General features: G+C 36.8%; 1 protein-coding gene and 1 non-coding gene across 6 annotated transcripts in view; both read left to right on the forward strand.

The window, feature by feature from the left end:
- The window catches only part of C4H8orf34 (chromosome 4 C8orf34 homolog), a 451,431-nt gene that overhangs the window by 347,601 nt on the left and 82,337 nt on the right, over positions 1 to 21,493 (forward strand). For all 5 annotated transcript variants that reach the window (XM_072604793.1, XM_072604790.1, XM_072604789.1 and 2 more), the window contains one exon: positions 17,762 to 17,882. In XM_072604793.1, the coding sequence (XP_072460894.1) occupies positions 17,762 to 17,882 (121 nt within the window). The remainder of the gene's footprint in view (positions 1 to 17,761; positions 17,883 to 21,493) is intronic.
- Positions 13,644 to 13,749, forward strand: LOC140502882 (U6 spliceosomal RNA). Its single transcript, XR_011966613.1, has one exon. It is a non-coding gene; the product is annotated as a U6 spliceosomal RNA (small nuclear RNA).

The raw sequence follows: 21,493 nt of genomic DNA on the forward strand, positions 1-21,493 counted from the left end.
CAAGACAGTACACGTGATCCTGGAAGAAGAGGTATGACCTAAAATGGGTCTTCATGCTACCGAAGAGGCACCTTTATTTTGCCTGTATACTCTGTAATTATCCTCCCTTCATTTCTGAAAGAATACAAATGTCATAGAGACTAGAAACCTTCAGTCATGTTTTATTGACCCTGCTTTAGAAGTTATTTAATAAGATTATATGAAGTTTAATTGGGCTTTATCCTCTGAATAATGTTAACAAACAAGGTTGGATATTTTTGCTTTTGTTTTTATTTTCTTTGTGTCATTTTTGGTAATTTGGTCCCAGATATAATAAAGTGGATTTAGTTGTAGTAACATCCTCTGTATTGTTGATTTTTTTCAGATTTTTCTATTTTATTGGTTCAAAGGATTCCAAGTTTGAAAACTCTTGTCAGTAGAAATTAGCAAAGGCTTTTCAGCTTAGAGTCAGAGAGTTGTCTGGGACCCTGAGAGGTTGTGACTTTCTCAAGGTTACATAGGTATTATATGTCAGAGGTAGTCCTTTATTCCAGACTTTCCTACCTTCAGGGCTGACCTTAGTATCCACTGTACCATGCTATCGTGTTTCCTCTAATTCTAATCTACAGTATATATTCCTTATGTAAAAGCAAACTTGAAAATGTCTGCATGTCTAGGGGTGGAGCCAAAATGGTGGAGTAACAGCACAGACTTGCTAGAGCTCTCCCCCCAAACCAGCCAAATATCTATAAAAAATGACTCTAAACAAATTCTGGGCCTGCAGAACCCACAAAAGGATGGAGTGAAGCAAATCTCTAGCCCAAGACAGCCTGGAAGGTTGATGAGAAGCCTCTTTTGTGCCTTTCCAAGAGCAGAGCGCAGTCCAGGATGGGCCATATTGACACAGAGAGGAACTGAGCAGTCCTCAGGGGGATTGAATCTCTGGCACTTGTGGTGGATTCCAGACTTCAACCCCAAAGTACTGCGGACAAATTGGAAGGTTGGTGGAAAAAACTTGTGCTACTGTGTGAGACAGTAGAGTGGTCAGGCCCCAGTCCCAGGGCAGTGGAAGGGGTGAAGTAACCGTGGAGAAGCCAGTGGCAGCAGCAGCATGGGCAGGGGCAGCCGCAGTGACTGTTTCTGTAGCTCTAGGCCCACAGATTGTGTGTGTGGGGGGGGGATTGATTGACTGACAGTATATCTCCCATGTCCATTGGAAGCAGAGAACTACCTTGACAAAGAGTTCAAAAGTCAAGTAAATAGCTGGGAAAATGAGTAAAAACTAGAAAAAGAATAAGACTTTAGAATCTTTACTTTGGTGACAAGGAAGATCAAAATATACAAACAGAAGAAGACAACAAAGTCAAAACTCCTACATCCAAAGCCTCCAAGAAAAATGTGAACTAGTCTCAGGCCATGGAAAACCTCAAAAGGGATTTTGAAAATCAAGTAAGAGAAGTAGAGCAAAAATTGGGAAGAAAAATGAGTGATGCAAGAAAATCATGAAAAACCAGTCAACTGCTTGCTAAAGGAGACCCCAAAAAAAAATGCTGAAGAAAATGGCAACCTAAAAAATAGACTAACCCAAATGACAAAAGAGATCCAAAAAGCCAATGAACCAAAAGAGATCCAAAAAGCCTATAAAACAGAATTGACCAGATGGAAAAGAAGGTCCAAAAGCTCACCAAAAAAAATAATTCCTTAAATATTAGAATGGAGAAGATGGAAGCTAATGACTTTATGAAAATTTCAAGAAATTATAAAACAAAGCCAAAGGAATGAAAAAAATAGTAGACAATATGAAATATCTTATTGGAAAAGCAGCTGGCCTGAAAAATCGATCCAGGAGAGACAATTAAAAAATTATTGCACTACCTGAAAGCCATGATCCAAGAAAGAACCTAGACATCAACTTTCAAGAAATTATCAAGGAAAACTTCCCTGATATTCCAGAACCAGAAGGTAAAATAGATATTGAAAGAATCTACTGATCACTTCTTAAAAGAGATCTCAAAAGGAAAACTTCTAGGAATATTGTAGCCAAATTCCAAAGCTTCCAGGTTAAGGAGAAAATATCAGAAGCAGCCAGGAAAAAAAAAAAAACCACTCAAGTATTGTGGAAATACAATAATGATAACACAAGATGTAGCAGCTTCTACATTAAGGGATTGGAGGGCTTGGAATATGATATTCTAGAGGTCAAAGGAGCTATAATTAAAACCAAGAATCACCTACCCAGCAAAACTGAGTATAATACTTAAGGGGAAAAAATGGTTATTCAATGAAACAGAGGATTTTCAGGCATTCTTGCTGAAATGACCAGAGTTGAATAGAAAATTTGATTTTCAAACACAAGAATAAAGAGAAACATGAAAAGGTAAACAGGAAAGAGAAATCATAAGGGACTTACTAAAGTTGAACTATTTACATTCCTCCATGGAAAGATCAAATTTGTAACTCTTGAAACTTTTCTCACTATTAGGGTAGTTCAAGGGATTATATACGTATAGACAGAGAGCATGGGGTCAGCTGAATAGGAAGGGATGATATCTAAAAAAATAGAATTAAGGAGAGAGGGATATATTAGGAGGAGAAAGGGAAAAAGAATGGGGCAAATTATCTCACATAAAAGGGGAAGAGGAGGGAGGTGATTGATAAAGAGTGAACCTTATTCTCATCTCATTTGGTTTAAGGAGGGAATAACATGCACACTCAATTTGGTATGAAATTCTATCTTAAACTACAGGAAAGTAGGGGAGAAGGGGACAAGTGGGTTGAGGGGATGTTGGAAGGGAGGGCAAATGGGAGGAGGGGTAATTAGAAGTAAACACTTCTGAGGAGGGATAGGGTCAAAAGAGAGAATAGAATAAATGGGGGACAGGATAGGATGGAGGGAAATGTAGTCTTTCATAATATGACTGCTATGGAAGTGTTTTGCATGACTACACATGTATAGCCTATGTTGAATTGCTTGCTTTTTCAGTGGGGATGGGTGGGGAGGGAAGAAGGGAGAGAAGTTGGAACTCAAAAAGTTTTAAAAATGATGTTAAAAATTGTTTTTACATGCATATATGATATACAGTATATATGATATATGTCTATACTTATATACATATAAGAAATACAGGCAATTATAGAAATCTATCTTGCCCTACAATAAAATAGAAAGGATGAGGATAAGAGAATGGAGGGGTGTGATAGAAGGGAGGGTAGATTGGGGAAAGTGGTAATCAGAATATATGCTGTCTTGGGTGGGCAGAGGGGAGAGATGGGGAGAAAATTTGGGACTCAAAATCTGTGGAAGTAAATGTTGAAAACTAAAAAGAAGTTAATTAATTTTTTAAAAAAGAAGTGTCTGTGTGTCCTCTGCTCTTACAGTAGGCAGACGCCAACCATTTGTGCCAAGACTTTTAATATGGCTATTGAAGAAGAATGCAAATATTGCTAATAACCTTTGAAAACAGATCTCTACATGCTGTTCTGGGCATGGTCCAGTTTTTTTTGTCCTGTACTTGAAATTTTGCATTTGACCAACAAATTCTCTTCCAAATTTAGGAGCTGGTTCAGGCATCGATTATGATCTCACTAGATTTTCAAAAAAGTTTTTCTTATGCCAAAAATAAGTTGAATAAGTGAATTGGGTGAAGAATAAAAAGATAAATCCATCCCATAAATAAAGACATTAGGGGCAAGGAAGTAAGGAGGGGCTTTAAAACACTGACATATGGCTGACCTTAGAATTTGGCAAAGAGACCCTAGCAGAGGGTATTTTCTAATATTATTTTACATACTTTATATTACATTACTACCTTAGGTCAGGTCTAAGTAAAAAGAACCTAGTGACTCCCTTGAGTGAAACCAACAGGGATGTCCTGTCAGGGTTTTTTTTGTATTGAAATGTAAAATTCCTTTTGCCTACTTTAAGAAACTGGGGGGAAACAGCCAGAAATGTAAAGCAGCAGGTAGAGGTTGGACCCTTGATGTCAAAGAAGACATTAAATAAACTCAAACCTCCCAAATTTACACAGATCCCTGAGTAAAACTAGATTCCAAAAAGAATGTCTGAGTCTGCAGTTGTCACAGTTCATTAAGGTCTATTTGTGCTATTTGCATAAAGACCTAAAAGGGAGTTTTAAGAAACTCAGAAATGTAAAGACCACATTGTAGAACTAGGCTTTTGAGAACCTGCTTTCTATCACCCCCTGCAAAGTCATTTTATGGAAGGAGAATGTGGAGGTACTTACACTATGGGCCCAATCCTCCATGGATGTCTCACAGCAGCTGAAATACATTGACCTTTGTAATTTGGCTACCCATGGGACAATTGCATTGAAATCTTTTTTAAAATGGTCACCTAAAATTTAATAAATAAATGGGGCATTGATATCCTGTCTGTTTCTGAAACTTTCTTGAAAATGTATAACCTTGAAGGAAGGTAAAAGGACTCCTATGCTTCACTTCACGTTCAGCTGGAACATACTTTTTGGTGGCCCCTCTCATTATGGGACAGAGATTCTATGTCATGTTTTCTTTGCTATAGTAAACATCCAAAAAGTACATTGTAAATTCATTTTTGAAGCATTTTTTGTTTCTCCAAATTCATAATTAGAAACTTACAGGAAAAGAAACAAAATATACTTTTAGATAGGAAATAAAGGATTTGGGAGTTGAAGCCAGGTTCTCATGTGTTGCAACAAGTTCCACTGCCCAGAGCAACACATATGAATGATTTCCTAGACATGTAATGCTGCTTTCATGGATCATGAAGCTGTGACACATGACTATGGCAAGCTTCTTCTTCCTTCAAGAAAGGGAGAGAAATTCCCTTTCTGATCCTCCTTCCCAATATCCATCTTCAGAGGAGTTCTCTCTTTTAGTTTGAGATCCTAACCTTAGCCTAGGTGAAGTATTGTGGAATTAGAGTCAGGCCACAGGTTCAGTTCTGACCTCTGTAGCTTAGCATCACTTTGGGAAATCATTATGCCTCCTCTGGGTATCAATTTCTAACCCACCAAACCTTACCTCCCTCCAAAGATGCTAACTAGCAAAACTGACTAAATCTTAGCCACCCAGCTTTTTGGCATTAGCACTAACAAGCAACAGAATTGCTAAAATGTGGCTAAAGCTACAGTAGAAGCAAAAAGGAAAGGTAAAGATCTTCCATAAATGAATTAGCCCTAGACTAAAGGTTGTCTGGGGGCCTTTTTCTCCTCCTATAATGTACTTATTGGCCTAGACAGGTAATTTAATTCCCTGGCATATAGTAAGTATATAATAAATGTTTTGTTGACTAACTGACCTCATTCCCTAAGTAGCAGTGAGCATTACTGAAAGACAGTTGGCCATGGATGGACGCCAAATATTTTTTCCCAGTGGCCTGTGGATGTGACCTTTAAATTTTGAACTTTTCCTAGTGGAGAAGGAATCATAGATCAATTAATCAACAAACATTTATTAAACAACTACTCTATGCCAGGCATTGTAGCAGGCACTAGGATAGAAAAATTCATCCAGTGACAGCTTGGAAACTCAATTTATGGTCTAGCTCTAGCATCATGGAAACTTACCAACCTATTTTGTCCCTCTAGGAGGGCACTTGTTCAAAATAAAATTCATGGCAAAGGGAATCTGATCCCACCTCTCAATCTTATAATTAGCTCAGCTTCTCCACCTCCTCTCTCACAGCCTCCTCCTCTTCTCCACCAAATTCACTTGGGAAGGACCCACAGTTGTTATGCTTATTTCTACCCCCAACTCAGCTACCTTCCTCCTCCTTTTAGCTCCTTATTTGGCCTTAACTTCCATTGGAAAGATGGCTCCTTGAGGGGTTAATTTTTGCTTATGCTACTTAGCACAGTGTGTTTATGCTAAAGTGCTTCATAGATGTTTATTGTAGTCTACTCTAAGAATAAAATGAGAAATTCAGGAGAGTCATCATCTTTTCACAGTGTTGGTTTCAGAGAATTTTAGAATGTTTGAGCTAGATGAGACCTTAGAGATCATCTAATACAATCCTGTTATTTTACAGCTGAAGAAACAGAGTTAGGGAGGTCGAGTGATTTGCCCAAGATGACATGCTCACCAAATATAATTGTGTGCCAAATAATTACATATTATTTAAGGTTGCACCACATTAATATAATTGCTATATAAATATATTGTAGCATGTAATAAATTGTAGATTATGTTATAAAAGCAAAAGATAATATATTACACATAATTGTATGTAATAATCATTATGTTTTATATAATATCTATCATCTAAAATTAAGCATGATGAATTTAAATAATAACTATTATATACTATTACATTGTATTATATACATTTTGTTGTATGATATATTTTATATGTAATAATATAATTACAGTATATTTATCTAATATATCTATATATTATGTTGTCAATATAATATATAACATATTATCTAACATATAATTATATAATATATTAATATGCATTATATAAATTATATGTTACAGATATAATTATGCTAAATAATACATAGCATTTTATTACATTTAATATATGTTATAATAATATACAATATTATATATTATATTGTTATCATTATATTTTTACATGTGTGTATATGTGATATTTAACACATATTACATATACAGTGTAATATAAAACATGCAAATAATCTACTGCAATAAATGACATAACATATTCCTGATAAAGTCATACTACACATGCCACTTCCAAGTTTTTCCTCCTGCCACTATCACTCATTAACCTGTCCAACTTTGAGCTCCATATGATCCACAACCAAAATCTATTGAAGCTACTCTCTCCTTAATTACCAAATTCTTTCTTAATTGTCAGACCTAGTGGATTATTATCATTTTTCATCCCTCTTGATCATTTTGTAGTCTTTGACACTTTCTCAACCTCTTTTCCTCTTGGTTCTCTCTTTAGGTTTCCAGGACTCTGTTTTCTCTGGTTCAGTCTCCTTTGTTGGATCTTTATTCAAGCTGTGCTCACTCACTGTGTATGTTCCATAGGGCTATGTGCTCAGCTTTCTTCTTTTCTACATACTCCGGCCGATGTTCTTGTCAGCTCCTATGAATTCATTATCAGCTCTTTGGTGATTATTCTCAAGTCTACCTACTGAGCTGACTCCTAGTCTTGCATCTTCAATTTTCTATTAGACAAACCCTACTGATGTCTTAAACTCAACATATCCAAAACTGACCCCAATATCTTTCCCTCCCAACCCTTCACACTTCCAAACATCCCTATTACTGTCAAGGGCTCCAGTATCTATTCTTGAACTTTTAGATGAGTGGTTAGGCCTTATCTGATCCTGTCATTCTCCATACCCTGGATAGCTGCCAGTGCTGATCTGTAAAGGTCAGTCCAGGTCCTGTTTCCTCCCTTAATCTCTGACATTTGTCTCAATCTCTTGCCAGCCCACTGAGAGTTCAGTCATCGTCTTAGTCTCTTTATCCTTGTCTTTTCTTGGTCCAAAAAATGGTTCTGCCCTCTGCTTTGAACTCACAGATTCCAGTGATTTGATGGAGTTGTGTTAGCTTCAAGCCTCCTGTATAGTTCACCCAGCACTGCCACCCAGGTGCTAAATTCACACCAAGAAGTGCATGAGTAGGCTTTTTCTTTATGTTCCATTACTGATTGGGGAAATGGGACTGATTGTCTTGCCCCTCTCTTGTGCTCTGATGGGCCGAGGCTGGTATCTGGCTTTAGGCACTCAATCATTGGAGCTAATATTGACTTGTAGTGCCCACATTCAGGGTGCTTCCTGGCTTCAGGTCTATTCATAAGTGTCTGTGCTGCTTTTCTCAGGTAAATTTCAAGCTAACATGAAATATTAAAGAAAGCCAACAGAAGAAAATGAAAAGTACTATTAAAAAAACCAAATAAATGGATGAACCTATAAAATAATTCAAACAGATAATTTAAGAATCATTGAATTTCATAAAAACCATGACCAAACCAAAAAGTCTCAACACCTGTCCCCTAAGAATTTTTAAAAGAATATAGCCCACATCTGTTAGAACCAGAAGGCAAAGTGAAAATAGAAATAGGTGATATGTACCTCTTGAAAATAATGTAGTTCTAAATTTGGACACCCCCCCCCCAAAAGCCTTAGTGCTAGTTTCTTTAAAAAACAATTCTCTTTTTTGAATTTCCCAGTTTTGCATTTATCTGAATCTAGCTTCTCTAATTTGACATCTCCACCAGCTTTCTGTCTCTTCGGTCCACATTTTTTTTTTGCAAAATACTAACCTACATAGTAGAGTTTGCTATAGATTTAAAAAAATTATTATTGGTATTTATGGAGTCATTTTCATATATATTTGTTGAACTCTATGTGGAAAATTACTTTTCTCTGTGACCTTTTTCCTCTCAATGCCATCTAAAATTTCAAAGCCCTTTCTCTTCAATAGGCTGGAATAGATATTATTTCTCCCATTTTACGCATAAATAAATTGAAGTTTAGATAGGTTAAGTGATGTACCAGTGGTTACATTGCTAGAATTAGATTCACAATTTGAACCCAAGATATATGATTTCAGTGCCAGTGGACCTTCCAGAGCACCAAGCTGTTAACATAATTACAGGGTCAGTCAAGGCACAGGTCTGCTCACCACCAGATTGTATAACTCAACATGGTGGTAATAGAATTTTAGAAGACCTGGGTTCAAATTCCATAGAGTTACTAATTCTGTGTGACCTTGGTCACTTAGACATCTTGTGCCTTGGTTTCCTTTTCTGTAAAATAAGGCAGTTGCATTTAATAGTTCCTAATGTCCCTTCTAGCTCTAAATCTATGAGCCAGTGACCCTGTGACCTACAAAAAGCAGAAACAGACCTTGAGGATCTGAGCAGACACTGTATGTGTACATATACATTAATTTAAAGATGGTTATGCCCAGCATCTTACAAGCAAACCTCACAGGTTGAAATTTTAGGAAGGTAACATGCATTTGTCATTTGGAATTCAGCCTAGACATAGGAGCTTAGTTTCCTAGTTAGAGAGTGTTTATTCTCATATTTATAGAGTAGTTAACACCCTGGTGAAGGAGGAGGAGAGATGGGAACAGTTTGGTAGCAGGTGCAGGGTAGGGAAGGGGAAGATTTTAAAATGTGCTTCACAAACATTTGTTAACTATCTGTTATATACTAAGCCTTGTGCTTCTACCATTAGTGGTGGGAATCATGTGCTTGTGGGGAGTTCATGTAGACTTATGCCACCATTTAGTCTGTTCTCTTTGTTCTGAAAGAAGTGTCCTTAAATCCTTTCATACGAATGTCTATTGACTCTTTATTCTCATCTTCCGCCCTTGGCAGTGTTCCCTGACCCTTGCAAATAACCTAGACATTCCTATGCCAATTAAAAAATATGTCACGTAATTCCCTTAAAGCATACTGATTCTTCCTGTCTCTAACTTTGAATTAACAAGCTATTTTCATTACCTTTTCTTTTGACTCTGTCATACGTGAGGACAAGGAAAAGGGCTACTTCAAAAGTATTTAGATATTTTGGGGAGAGGATATGGTACTGTGGGTTAAAGGCTTGGTGGGGAACTCTTGGTTCTGTTATTTTCTAGTTGTATGACATTGGCCAAGTCATTTATTTCTCTTCTCTAGATCTCAGTTTCCTTATCTGTTATGTAAAGAAATAGTACAAGATAATCTCTAAGATTCTTTCAAGATCTCCCATTCTGTAATTTTGTCATTCATTTATTCATTCAACCAAGTATGAAGTACTATGCTAGTCAATAATATAGGATTTAATAAAGCCCAGATTGTAACTATTTGTAGAAGAACTCCCTGTTTAACAACTATTGAAAAAAATTGGAAACCATCCTGATAGAAATTAGGTTCACTGTTTCAACTAGACTATACATAAGTCCCAAATGGATTCAACATTTGAACATCAAATTCAGATCATGTTCACACATATTAGGAGAGAACTGGTGAAACAATTTTCACCCCTATGGCCAAATGGTGAAATCCTAAGCAAATAAATGGTAGAAAGATCATAAAAAATAAAAAAAACCATAATTTCAATAACATAAAGAGTAATCTTTGCACAAACAAATTAAATGCAAGTAGAGTATGAAGGAAAACCACTTCTTGTCAAAAAAATGCATGAAAGGTATCTCATGAGGGTCTGCTATGGTATCCAAAAAAGTCTTAGGGAACTTTTAAGGTATTAATGTTTATTTAAGAAGTTATCAGGAGTACAGGCTATCTACAAAGTCTACTTGCTGTTTTAAACTCAAAACAACATTTAGACTTTTGAGACAGTACATGACCAAGCCATTTCTCCATGGGCAAATGCTCAAGAATATGAACAAATAGTTCTTAAAAGAAGAATGACAAACCGTTAGCAACAATATTGATCCAGAGCGGCAGCGTGGAATAATGATAAAGAACTGTCCCTACTGCTTGGGTTCAGTTTTACATTCTGATTCTACTGGTGGTCAAGTCATTCAGTCTCTCAGTATTCTAGACTACCTTCTAAGACTATAAGTTGCAGAGGGCATACCCACCTGCATCAGTATAGGTCTAACTAGGTGCTCCCTATTCAAACTAATTTACAAGATCAATTTCTGCCTCTATTGATTCAGATAATTTATAATAAAAAGAAATATAAATCAAAATAACTCTATTAGCTTTAGCTCACATCCTGGAATTTTACAAATATTGTGATGTTTGGAAAGAGGTGTCCTGTGAGATTGTAAGTGGAGTTCTGGATTGTTTCAACCATTTTAGAAAGTAATTTGAAGTTATGCTAAAAAGGCCACTAAAATATTTCTATTCTTTAATTTAGAGATCTCACTGGAAGACATATAAACCCACAGAGGTCAGAGGCAAAGAGAAAGGTACCACGTACACAAAAACATTAACGATAGCACTTTTTTGGTGGCAAAGTCCTGGGGGAAAAGCTGATATCCTTCTGTCGTGGAATGATTAAGCACATTGTGACATGAATAGTAAGGATTAAGAGAGATAGTTGATGACTTGTAGAAACTGATGCAGAGTTAAGTAAGCAGATCGAGAAAGGAAGAACAAAAAATTCAGAGAAGAAAAAGAGGCACCATACATTCAGAGCATATGGCTAGAACAGAGAACCTAAGGTCCCTCCTCATCCAGAGGCCAACAGCAGTTCTTTCCTCACTCATCCAAGGAAGAGAGAGAAAATTTTCATGTTCAAGCCTTTAGTATAAATACTTAGTTTCCCCTTAGTAGTCAGCTAAAAGACTTTGCATTACCTTGTAAAATATCTAAAGGAAATAGAGAATACGTATGCATTTTCTGAAGCAGGAAGAGAAAAGGGCCTTTCTGTCATGTGTCTGGATAACAATGGATATTGTTAAATGATCAAAGAATTTGACCCTTATCAATCAGTCAACAAACATTTATTATATTTTTAAGATGTGCCCAGCACTGTGCTTATTGGTCAGTACCAACATTACATTTATATGAAGCTTAAATCTGCAACTTTCTTCCATTGATTTTAATTCAGGTCTTCCAGACTCCAGTCCCCATACTTTATCCACAGCACCACTTTGCTGAAAAATATTTTATAGTTACCTTAAGAAACATGAATATTTCAATATACCAAAAAAACACAGAAAGGGGATTCCACATGAAACAATGAACATGTTATTTACAATTTGGTGTTTTAAAGCGATATATCTGTATATTAAATTTATTATAGTGGTATTTCCATCTATTAAATTTAGCTTGGTATTAACACTGCTTTCCACTTGTTTTCATTCCCTTCTGAAACTCCTTCTCTTATGTGCACTTAAACTTTAATTGAGAGAATAATAAGAGCTTTCATTCATTTGCTATTGTCATTCAGTCTTTCTCAGTTGTGTATGACTCTCCATGACCCCATTTGGGGTTTTCTTGGCAAATATACTGGAGTGGTTTTCCATTTCCTTCTCCAGCGCATTTTATAGATGATGAAACTGAAGCAAACAGCATTAAGTGACCCTTGCCCAGGGTCACGTTGCTAGTGTGTCTGAGGTTAGGTTTGAAATCAGTAAGATGAGTCTTCCTGACTGAGGTACAGGTACTCTATCCCTTGCATCATCTAGCTGCCTTCTATTCATATGGTTGATGCTTTGTAGTTAACAAAGCTCTTTCCTCATAAAAGCCTAAGAGCCAGATATGAATCCTGGTTTTAGAGATGGGGAGATCTAGGGCAAGAGAAGTTAAATGATGTGCCTGAGGTACCCTATGTCTTCTGACTCTAAGATCAAGGTAGTTTCTTACCATTTTGCGTCTTGAGAATGAATGTTAATTAAAATAGGATTGTTAGGGGAGCCAATGTACCCAGCAAAATATGTTCTAAAAATTGTAACAGTAAATAAATATCCTGGTGAAAATCTTGACTAACTTGGATTGATATGATTTCAAGCAGAGTTCGTTTGTTTCTCTATAAAAATCTGGAGCCTTCATATATGGGCATTTCTTCTAAAAGATGAAAGGCAACTGTTATTATTTAAACACATATGACAGAAGAATTAATATGTGATTTACACTTAGGATGATCAGATGCATACATACCAAGAGTACTTTTCATGAAGGAGAACATTTTTTCCCACAACATGAAAAACTACCCTTTTATCAACATTGTGGAAAATAGTGCAGATCATTTGCCCCAAATGGAATTATTAATAATACAAATCTTACTAAATGTTATACTTCGGTGGTCCAGTGGATCTGTGGTAATGTGATCATTAATCCCCAACCCCTCACTCAGCACAGTGTGATTCCTGAATCCTCAATTTAACTCAATATACTCTTACCAAGCACCTACTATGTGCCAGGCATTATGCTAAGTGCTGTGGAAACTAGTAAGAAAAAGTGATGGTGTCTACCTTCCAGGAGCTGACAATCTAATGGCAGAAGACAGCACCCAAAAGGAAGCTGGAAAGGGTCTGGAGGGGGAGTGAGACAGCCTTGGGCATGGTGTTCTGGGAAGTGGAAGCCAAGCAGAGCTGCAGATGGAGTTGCCTGAAAGATTGTGAGCCTTCTCTAAAGGAAGGATTTGAGAGGACTTTAATTCCCTCTAGTCCTCTAATCAGAAGGGAAAGGCAACCAAAAGTGTCTGAGAAAGTGTTCCAAAACCTAGGAGGAGGGAAGGGGAGGGGATGTGATATTTTGGTAGCCATCCCCATCTTTTCATCCTACACATTTCTTATCCTTGTTTTCCCATAAATCCTTCATAGAAAGTCCATGCACTGTGCTGAAACCTTTTGATTTGAGATATATTTATGTTTTTCAAGAGAGCTAACTTTTGAGTTACATCTCATTTGGTATGACAGATATTTGATTGAAATGATTATTAAAGTAAAAATCATCAATTAATTATCAATAGGATCATTAATTTTATATTAAAAGTTCCATTTTTGTGTCAAAGCTCTATATACTACCTCTTTTATTGTGTTTGATTAAATAATTTTTAAGCCACGAAGAATGAAAATTACCAACCTGTTTTGCTGGCTATTTATTGAATTCAGGGAGATGGGATCCATAGAAGAAACACAATAGTCCAGGAATAATATTCCTCCTATTCTCAGGACAGAGTTAAGATTTGATTTGCTCATATTTAATTCATCTTTGGTAAAAACTTGTTGAATGCTCAGATGCACTTTGGATCATCTTTTACATTGTAATCCTTTTAAATGAACAAATGCTATACTAAAATCAGAACAGTATAGAGAAATTTAGCATGATTCCTGTGTAATGATGACATGTGAATTTGTGAAGTGTTACATTTTTTTTTACTAGAACATCATTATGAGAAATAAAAAAAAGAGATGGTTTCAGAGAAACCTGAGAATATTTGTAAGAATTGATACAGAATACAGTGAAAACAATTTATGCTTAGCATTGTAAAGGCAAAGTACTTTGAAACATTTTAGAACTTTGGTCAGCTAAATGTCCAAACATGATTCTAGAGGATTCCAGATGAGGAATGCTACCCAATATATGAAAGAAGGGTGATCGATTTCAGGATTGAAGACATATATTTTGAGACACATATTTTGGAGCATAGATAATAAAGAGATTTTTTTTTTGTTTCACTATGTATGTTACAAAATTTCAGTTTTTTTCCTCTCTGAACAAGGGAAAGTAGTAAGGAAAGAAAATAGATTTTAGTGAATTAAAAGCAATTGATTTAATTTAAATAAACATGTATTGATTGCCATCTCTCAGCAGTTTTGTATCCCCTCATTAACCTGGGTTGTAGGAAGACACAAAAGAAATGGAAGATAGAGTTTCTACTCCCAAAGGACTTAGAATTTCAAAGTTGTTGGTCAGGCAGTAAATGCACAAGCATTTATTAAGTGGTTACTGTGTTCCAGGTACTATACTAATGATTGAGAATATATATTTTTTAAAAAGGACAAATATATTTTTTAGAAAGGGACGTATTAGTCCTTGCCCTGAAGGGCATGTTCCAATAAGGAATGCAAAATGTAAATAACTTGGTGTATAGAAGATCTATACCTATATCCATATCTCTATATCTCTGTAACTATAATAAACATATTTATGCCTAAATCTCTATATCTGAATAGCTAGGTAGTAAGGTGGATAGAGTTCTGGGTCTGGAACTAGGACATCCTCTTCCTGAGTTCAAATCTCACCTCAAACACTTCCTAGCTATGTGACCCTAGGCAGGTCACTTAACCTTGTTTGCCCTAGTTTCCTCATCTGTAAAATGAACCAGAAACTCTCTAGTCTCTCTGCCAAGCAAACTCCAAATGGAGTCGTGAAGAGTCAAGCGCAACTGAAAATGAACAATCTCTATATCTATCTATAAATATATCTATGCCTTTAGATGTTATATTTCTATTTCTAATAGACAGGGATAGAAATAGAGTCAAACAAAGAAATGAATTAAGCATGTATTAAGTACTATTTGCAAAGTACTGTGGCTATAAGTAGAAAAAGACAGTTTCTGCTGTGGAGCTCACATTTTGATTAAAAGGAAGGTAAACTGAGAGAAGGCACTAACAGCTGACAGAACCAGGAAAAGTCTCCTATAAAAAAGTGAGATTTGAACTTGTTCCAAAAGGGACCTAAGGAAACTAAGAAGTGGTGACGAGTCCAGAGCATGCTGGTCACATGGGACGGTTCATAAAAAGTCACAGAGAAGGGCAATGAAAAAGCCAAAGCTGGTCAAAGAATGGGTGATTGACTCATGATTTCTCTTTTACACTGCTAAAGTCAAACTATTTCCTGCAGTGCAATAATCGATTGACCTGGAGTCTTCAGGAAAAAACATGCTGACCAGAAGGAATGGTATGCAGAGAAGGTTTATGTTAGTTCTGAGAAGTCTGAGAATTGAAACATCATTGAAACCGCCTAGAACTCCCAAATTTGGGTCACCTTCTAAACTACCCTCACATGAGGAGGTCATTGAATCCATTACATTCCAAAAGCCAAGAGGAAAGAAAGGTTAGAGGAGTTTAAGGCCTTTGCTGATCTGCTTGCCTGGGGTCCTTTTGTGGGGCTATACTGCTTCTCACTTCACATTAACCTACTGCAAGTGAGTAACTGTCGTTACTAATTTTTTTGTTTTTTATATTAATTTTGGCCACATTGCTTTACAGTTTTTGTAGCAGTTCTTTGAAACTAAGTCTTTATGTTTTCAGATTTAAACATCGATTTTTTTGAGTTGCATTATATCTCTTTCTTCTTGGTCTAGTCTATTCCATTTATCTCCTTTCTTCTTGGTCTAGTCTATTCCATTTATCTACTTTTCTGTTTTTTTAAACAATACTATGTAGTTTTTATGATTAATATTTTATAATATAAGTTTATTCCTGCAACATTAAACATTAAGAAATATGAACATTTCAACAAATGGAAAAAAGACACTTGCTGTATAAAGTATTCCTACAATAATAACTCCTCTGTTAGAGGTTGCTGGTAAGTGAAATCTCTTTGTATAAACTTCATTTCCAAATGAGAATATGAATTCAAAATATGGAAGCCATAGCAGAGAAAACTGCTTAGGGACCAAGGGGCACAGGGATAGTCAATAAACCTCTGTTTGCCTTAGTTTCCTCAACTGTAAAAATGGAGATAATATCTCTGTTAGAAATAGTACCTACTTCCTCGGATTGTTGTGATGATCAAATGAGGTAATATTTTGTAAAGCACTTAGAACATAGAGCACATATGCCTCACGTAGCAGGTACTATATAAAAACTAGCTATTGCCATCGTTACCATCATTACATTTTACTTAGCTGTTACTAGCATCATAGATGTAGCTGTGACTTTGCTGTCCTTCGTTATACAAATCATGAAAAAAGCACGCAGCTTTCTTCTCTCATCATACCATCCCAGTGATATTTGCTGGGGTTTCCAGGGGGAAAAATATTTTTCATCACTGTAACAGAATGAAATCAAATTTTAAAAAAAATCACCTCATGAAAATAAGAGTTCTAGCAAAAATAATCAATGTAATTTAAAACCAGTTTTTACCAATATTCTTGGAGGAATCATGTTAGGCTCTGACTGATGGCCAACTAGAAAGGCAAACAGCTTTACAAAGGAAGACAAAAAGGGGGTAGAGCTGCCCGTAGCTACTACACTCTATTACATAGCTAATTGCTCTTTATACTTTAAAAGAATATTGTCAGTTCTCTTGATGGTGGCAATTGTGATTTGGTGCAGTGGTCAGAGATCTGTAATGGAGCATGATTTCTAATCACCAAATCCATGAAGCAGAAGAGAGGGCAAAGTAGAGAAGGAGCCAGAGATGGAGAAGGAGAAGGTGAGGGAGGAGAGAAGAAAGAGGCAGAGACAGAGATAGACACACACAGAGAGACAGAGACAGAAATAGACACACACAGAGAGACAGAGAAACAAAAGGAGAGACAGAGTCAGAGGGAGGAGGGATGGAGAGAGAGAAAGAAAGAAGAGGGGACACACAGAGAGATGAGAAGAGGGAAATGGGGAGAGGGAAGGGGTAGACAGACAAATAGACAAAGACAGAGGGTAGGGGGAGAGAGACAGACAGACACACAGAGAGATAGAGAGACAGAGACAAAACAGACACACACACACAGATTCAGAGAGATGAATGAGCAAGAACAGAAAAGAGACCATGACTTAGTATTTGTAGAGTTCAGTAGAGCAAGTATTTGAGCAGTGTGAAAGCCTGTATTTTGGGAAATAAACTGAAGTACACTTATATTTGGATAGATAGGAAAATGTAATGATCAAGTCCTGTGGTTTAAAAAGGGTACTTCATTCCACTAGTGCATCTAGAGACTGAGTCTTGGGGTAACAGTCCCCTACCTTGGATAAATATTAGCATTTTGGCAGCTATAGACATCTGTCTGGGGCAGTTTGGAGACCGTAATAATTCTCCAGATGACAAAAGGAAGCTTTCAGAGCTGGACAAAGGGAAAAGGAAACTGGGAATTATTTAGTGATGGAGCTTGAGAAAATTTGTGAGTGTGAGTGTAACCACATGTCATGTTGGAAATAACATTGGTCATGGACTTGAGACCTGAGCTTAAACTCTGATTCTGCCACTCTGTGAACCTGGGTAATTTGCTTAAATCCTATGTGCCTCACTTTCCTCAACTGTACTCTGATGGTTATTGAGAAGAAATTGTTCACAGGCTTTAAAATGCCTTTTATAGTGAACTATTGTGATTATTCTTGTTCTAAGGACATTTTCAGAGAATTCATTCTTTTTGCTGTTGAAGGTGTAAACACAGGTGTACTGTACCTCCATATCTATCTGAGTTTCTCCCCATTATTTCAGTGCCCCCCAGTATGGGACCTGGCTAACCTGGCTACCACGAGTGGGAGCTCTTCAAGTTTAAAAATATTGAAAGATTCCTTAGCTGTGAAGGAACTACAGAGCATGGAGAAGCATCTTGCTGGTATGTATGGGTTTATTGAATATTTGAAAATGTGATGGGGAAAAAATGAATAGTACCTTTCTTTGAGTTTTAATGGAAAAGTGAGAGAAAACATGTTCAGGCTTGAAATTATAAGGCTTTAAATGTCTGAATGGAATTTCAGAAAAGTACCATTGAATAATGTCACTTGTTTATTTTAAAAACCAAGTCAAATGACAATAAGTGATGTATAACAAAGAGATTAGACTTTAAAAAGAGAGAGAGAGGTGAAGTAGTATATCCATGATACACCCCATGTATCTTAGATTGACTTGAGTTAGTTATCACTATTACTTCAATGTTTGTTCTTGTAAGAAAGCATAATTCCTTGAAGAGCTAGAGCTATTGTTACTTCTTGTTGATAAATTGTCAAGGTAACATACTGCAGCTTCTTGATACCCATCATGCATCTTTCCGTTGCCCCTTAGGACATCCACAATTGTGATTCTTTGGAAACTGATATTTCATGATTCTAAGCAATACAGTATCCTTGGTGGAAAGTTGGTTGTGTGTGTCTGTATGGTAGGGAGCAGCTTGGACTCTTTGGAGGTGCTGTACAGTTTTCCAAATTCAATATGGACTGTTCTTTTTCCCTATTTCAGGGCTTCAGGTTTGTGAACCACTTTGGAAGTATGCTGAAGCCTTTGGAGCCCCTCCCAGAACAATGTTTTTGAATGCATAAAATACTAATATAATACATAGGATCACAGTATTACTAATTATATGTTATTAATATGATTCATAGAATTATATTGAAATATCGAATGGGGGAGGGAGAGAGTGGGGTGAAAGGAGCAGGCATTTATCAAGTGCCTATTCTGTACCAGGTACTGGACTAAGTGCCTTACAAATACTATCTCATTTAAGCCTCACCACAACCCTGCAAAGTAGGTGCTGTTATTTTCCCAATTTCATAATTGAGGAAACTGAGGAAGACAGAGGTTATGACTTACCCAGTACCACACAGCTAGTAAATGTCTGAAGTCATTTTTGAACTCAGGTCATCCTGGCTCCAGGACCACTACTTTTTCACCTAAGTTAAATAAATATATTTGTAACTTGCTAAATGCATTTATCGGAACACTGAAAAGAACAACTGTGTGGAACCCAAGTTAAGAATCACCTCTCTAATTCAGTTTATATCCAAGCTCATTTTTGATTCGGAGTTCTTGTCTAAGCTATACGTAATGTTGGACTAACTCAATCCATTGAACTATATGTCATAAACTAGATGATAGGAATTCTTTATCCATTTGGTTTTTCCCATGGCTTCATGTCTGTAAAGAACTAAGGACTCCCTCTAGTCTTCTTGGGCTTGATGTAATCACTGGGCACTACATTAGTCAAAAACTGGAACATCTTATGTGCTATAAAGAATGTCTCTTCCATTTGGACTCATTGAAAACTTCATCCATGACAGTAGCACACCCTTTTTGTTTGTTTGTTTTGAGCATATATCTCCTTATTTTATGCTTCTCTTGTTGGAAAAATCTCAATGGTGGCTGGTTCCATCTGTCTAGGATTCTTGTACAATATTAATAATCATGAGGAACACTTCATTTTTCCACTGGCTCTAAATCTTTCATTAAAAAAAGTCCCCAAACACATGCTATAGGATCATGTATTCTTTACATCTTTCAGTTAATTGAATGATCATAAAGATATAGACTGCTGTAGACAATCTTTGGCTCAAGTCAGTTTGTCTCCTTTTATTTTCTTCTAGGATACTCTCAGTAAATATATAGGTCATTCTCATAAAGACTTTATAAGGAGAAAAAAAGCAGGCAAATGAGGCAGTAGTTATGATGTCCTCTAGATGTTACAGTTTAGTAATAGCATTTTCTGGTTGTTGTTCAGTCGTGTCTGATTCCTCATAACCCCATTTGGGGTTTTCTTGGCAAAGATACTGGAGTGGTTTGCCATTTTCTTCTTCAGTTTATTTTACAGATGAGGAAACTGAGGCAAACAGGGTTAAGTGACTTGCCCAGGGTCACACAGCTAGTAAGTGTCTGAGGCTAGATTTGAACTCAGGAAGATGCCTTCTGATTCCAGGCCCAGCACTCTATCCACTGTGCCACCTAGCTGCCCATTTCACCCAATAAGTTTTTAATAAATATTTGTCCAAATTGGAAAAAAGAAAAGCGATCTCAGCAACTCCTTTAGCTATTCTGTAGAAGGTGTTAACTGCTCCCAAGATCCTTGAAATTAGCTTCAGCAGCAGGGGCTAATTTCTCTACCACAACCCTCTCTTCTCCTTCCCTACTCAAAGCTCTCTCATGGATAACGTATTTATTCAGTAATTCCAGGATCCCTCTTGGTTGCAGGGATTCTCAACATTTCCTGTGTCATAGGACACTTTGACAGTCTGGTGAAGCCTATGGACTCCTCAGAATCAGTTTTTAACTGAAGAAAATCTTAAACTTCAATTGGAGACTAAAATAAAGTTTGATTTTTACCCCCTCCAAGTTTATTGGTGCCTAATGTCTATCCATGAAGGATCTAAGGATCAAAGTTAAGAACCACAATTTTAGGTAATCTCTCCAAAGCTGGGGTGAGGGAGAGAACAAGGATTTCTTAATGTGCTTACTATGTGCCAGGCAGTATGCTAAGCACTTTACAAATACCTCATTTGAACCTCATATCAAACCTACAAGGTAGATGCTGTTATCGCTCCCATTTTACAGATGAGGAAACTGAAGCACACAGATTTTAAGTGACTTGTCTAGGGTCATACAGCTAGTAAATATCAGAGGCTGGATTTGAATTCAGTTCTTCTGGATTCTGAACTCAGCACTCTCTCCACCTACTTGCATCACTTAGATAGCCTGTTTCTAGAATCATGGTCACAACAATAGAAAATAGCCTAAAGGGCATCAAAGTCCATTTCATAACTGACAAATAATTTTGACCACAACTTCTTCAATAAGTAGGTAGTCTCTGCTTGAAACCTTCCCTCTAAGGGAGATTTTTCTACCCCACCAAGGTAGTCCATTGCATTTGGGATAGATCTCTGTATGAGAGTTTTCCCTTTCCATCTGCCTTTCAGCAACTTTTCTCCACTGTATTTAATGATTGTCTTGTAAGGCCAAGTACAATAAATCACATCGTTTCCCATGACTTCCCTTCAATTACTTGAACATAGCCATCATCTCTCTAATTCTTTCTCCTCTACACTAAACCTTTCCCAGTTTTTCAGCTGATCTGAATATGGCATAGACTTATCTTCCTGTCTTCCTGTAGATATGGTCAAACTGGTCTTGTCAATGGGTGTAGGAAAAAATGTGGAACTTAGAAAGGAACATAAAATATTTCAGATAATGTTAGCCCCTCTTGTTCTTGTTCATTCATTTCAGTTGTGTCTGACTCCCTTTGGGGTTGTCTTGGCAAAGATACTAGAATGGTTTATCATTTCCTTCTCCAGTTCATTTTACAGATGAGGAAACTGAGGCAAACAGGGTTTAGTGACTTGCCCAGAGGCACACAGCTAGAACTCATATAAGTCTTCCTGACTCTAGGCCTGGTGCACTATCCACAGCCACCTAACTGCCCCACATTGGAGGAAGAAATAGAGTTGTATCTGACTCTTCATGACT

The sequence above is a fragment of the Notamacropus eugenii genome, chromosome 4 (assembly GCF_028372415.1).
Source record: "Notamacropus eugenii isolate mMacEug1 chromosome 4, mMacEug1.pri_v2, whole genome shotgun sequence".
NCBI lineage: Eukaryota > Metazoa > Chordata > Mammalia > Diprotodontia > Macropodidae > Notamacropus > Notamacropus eugenii.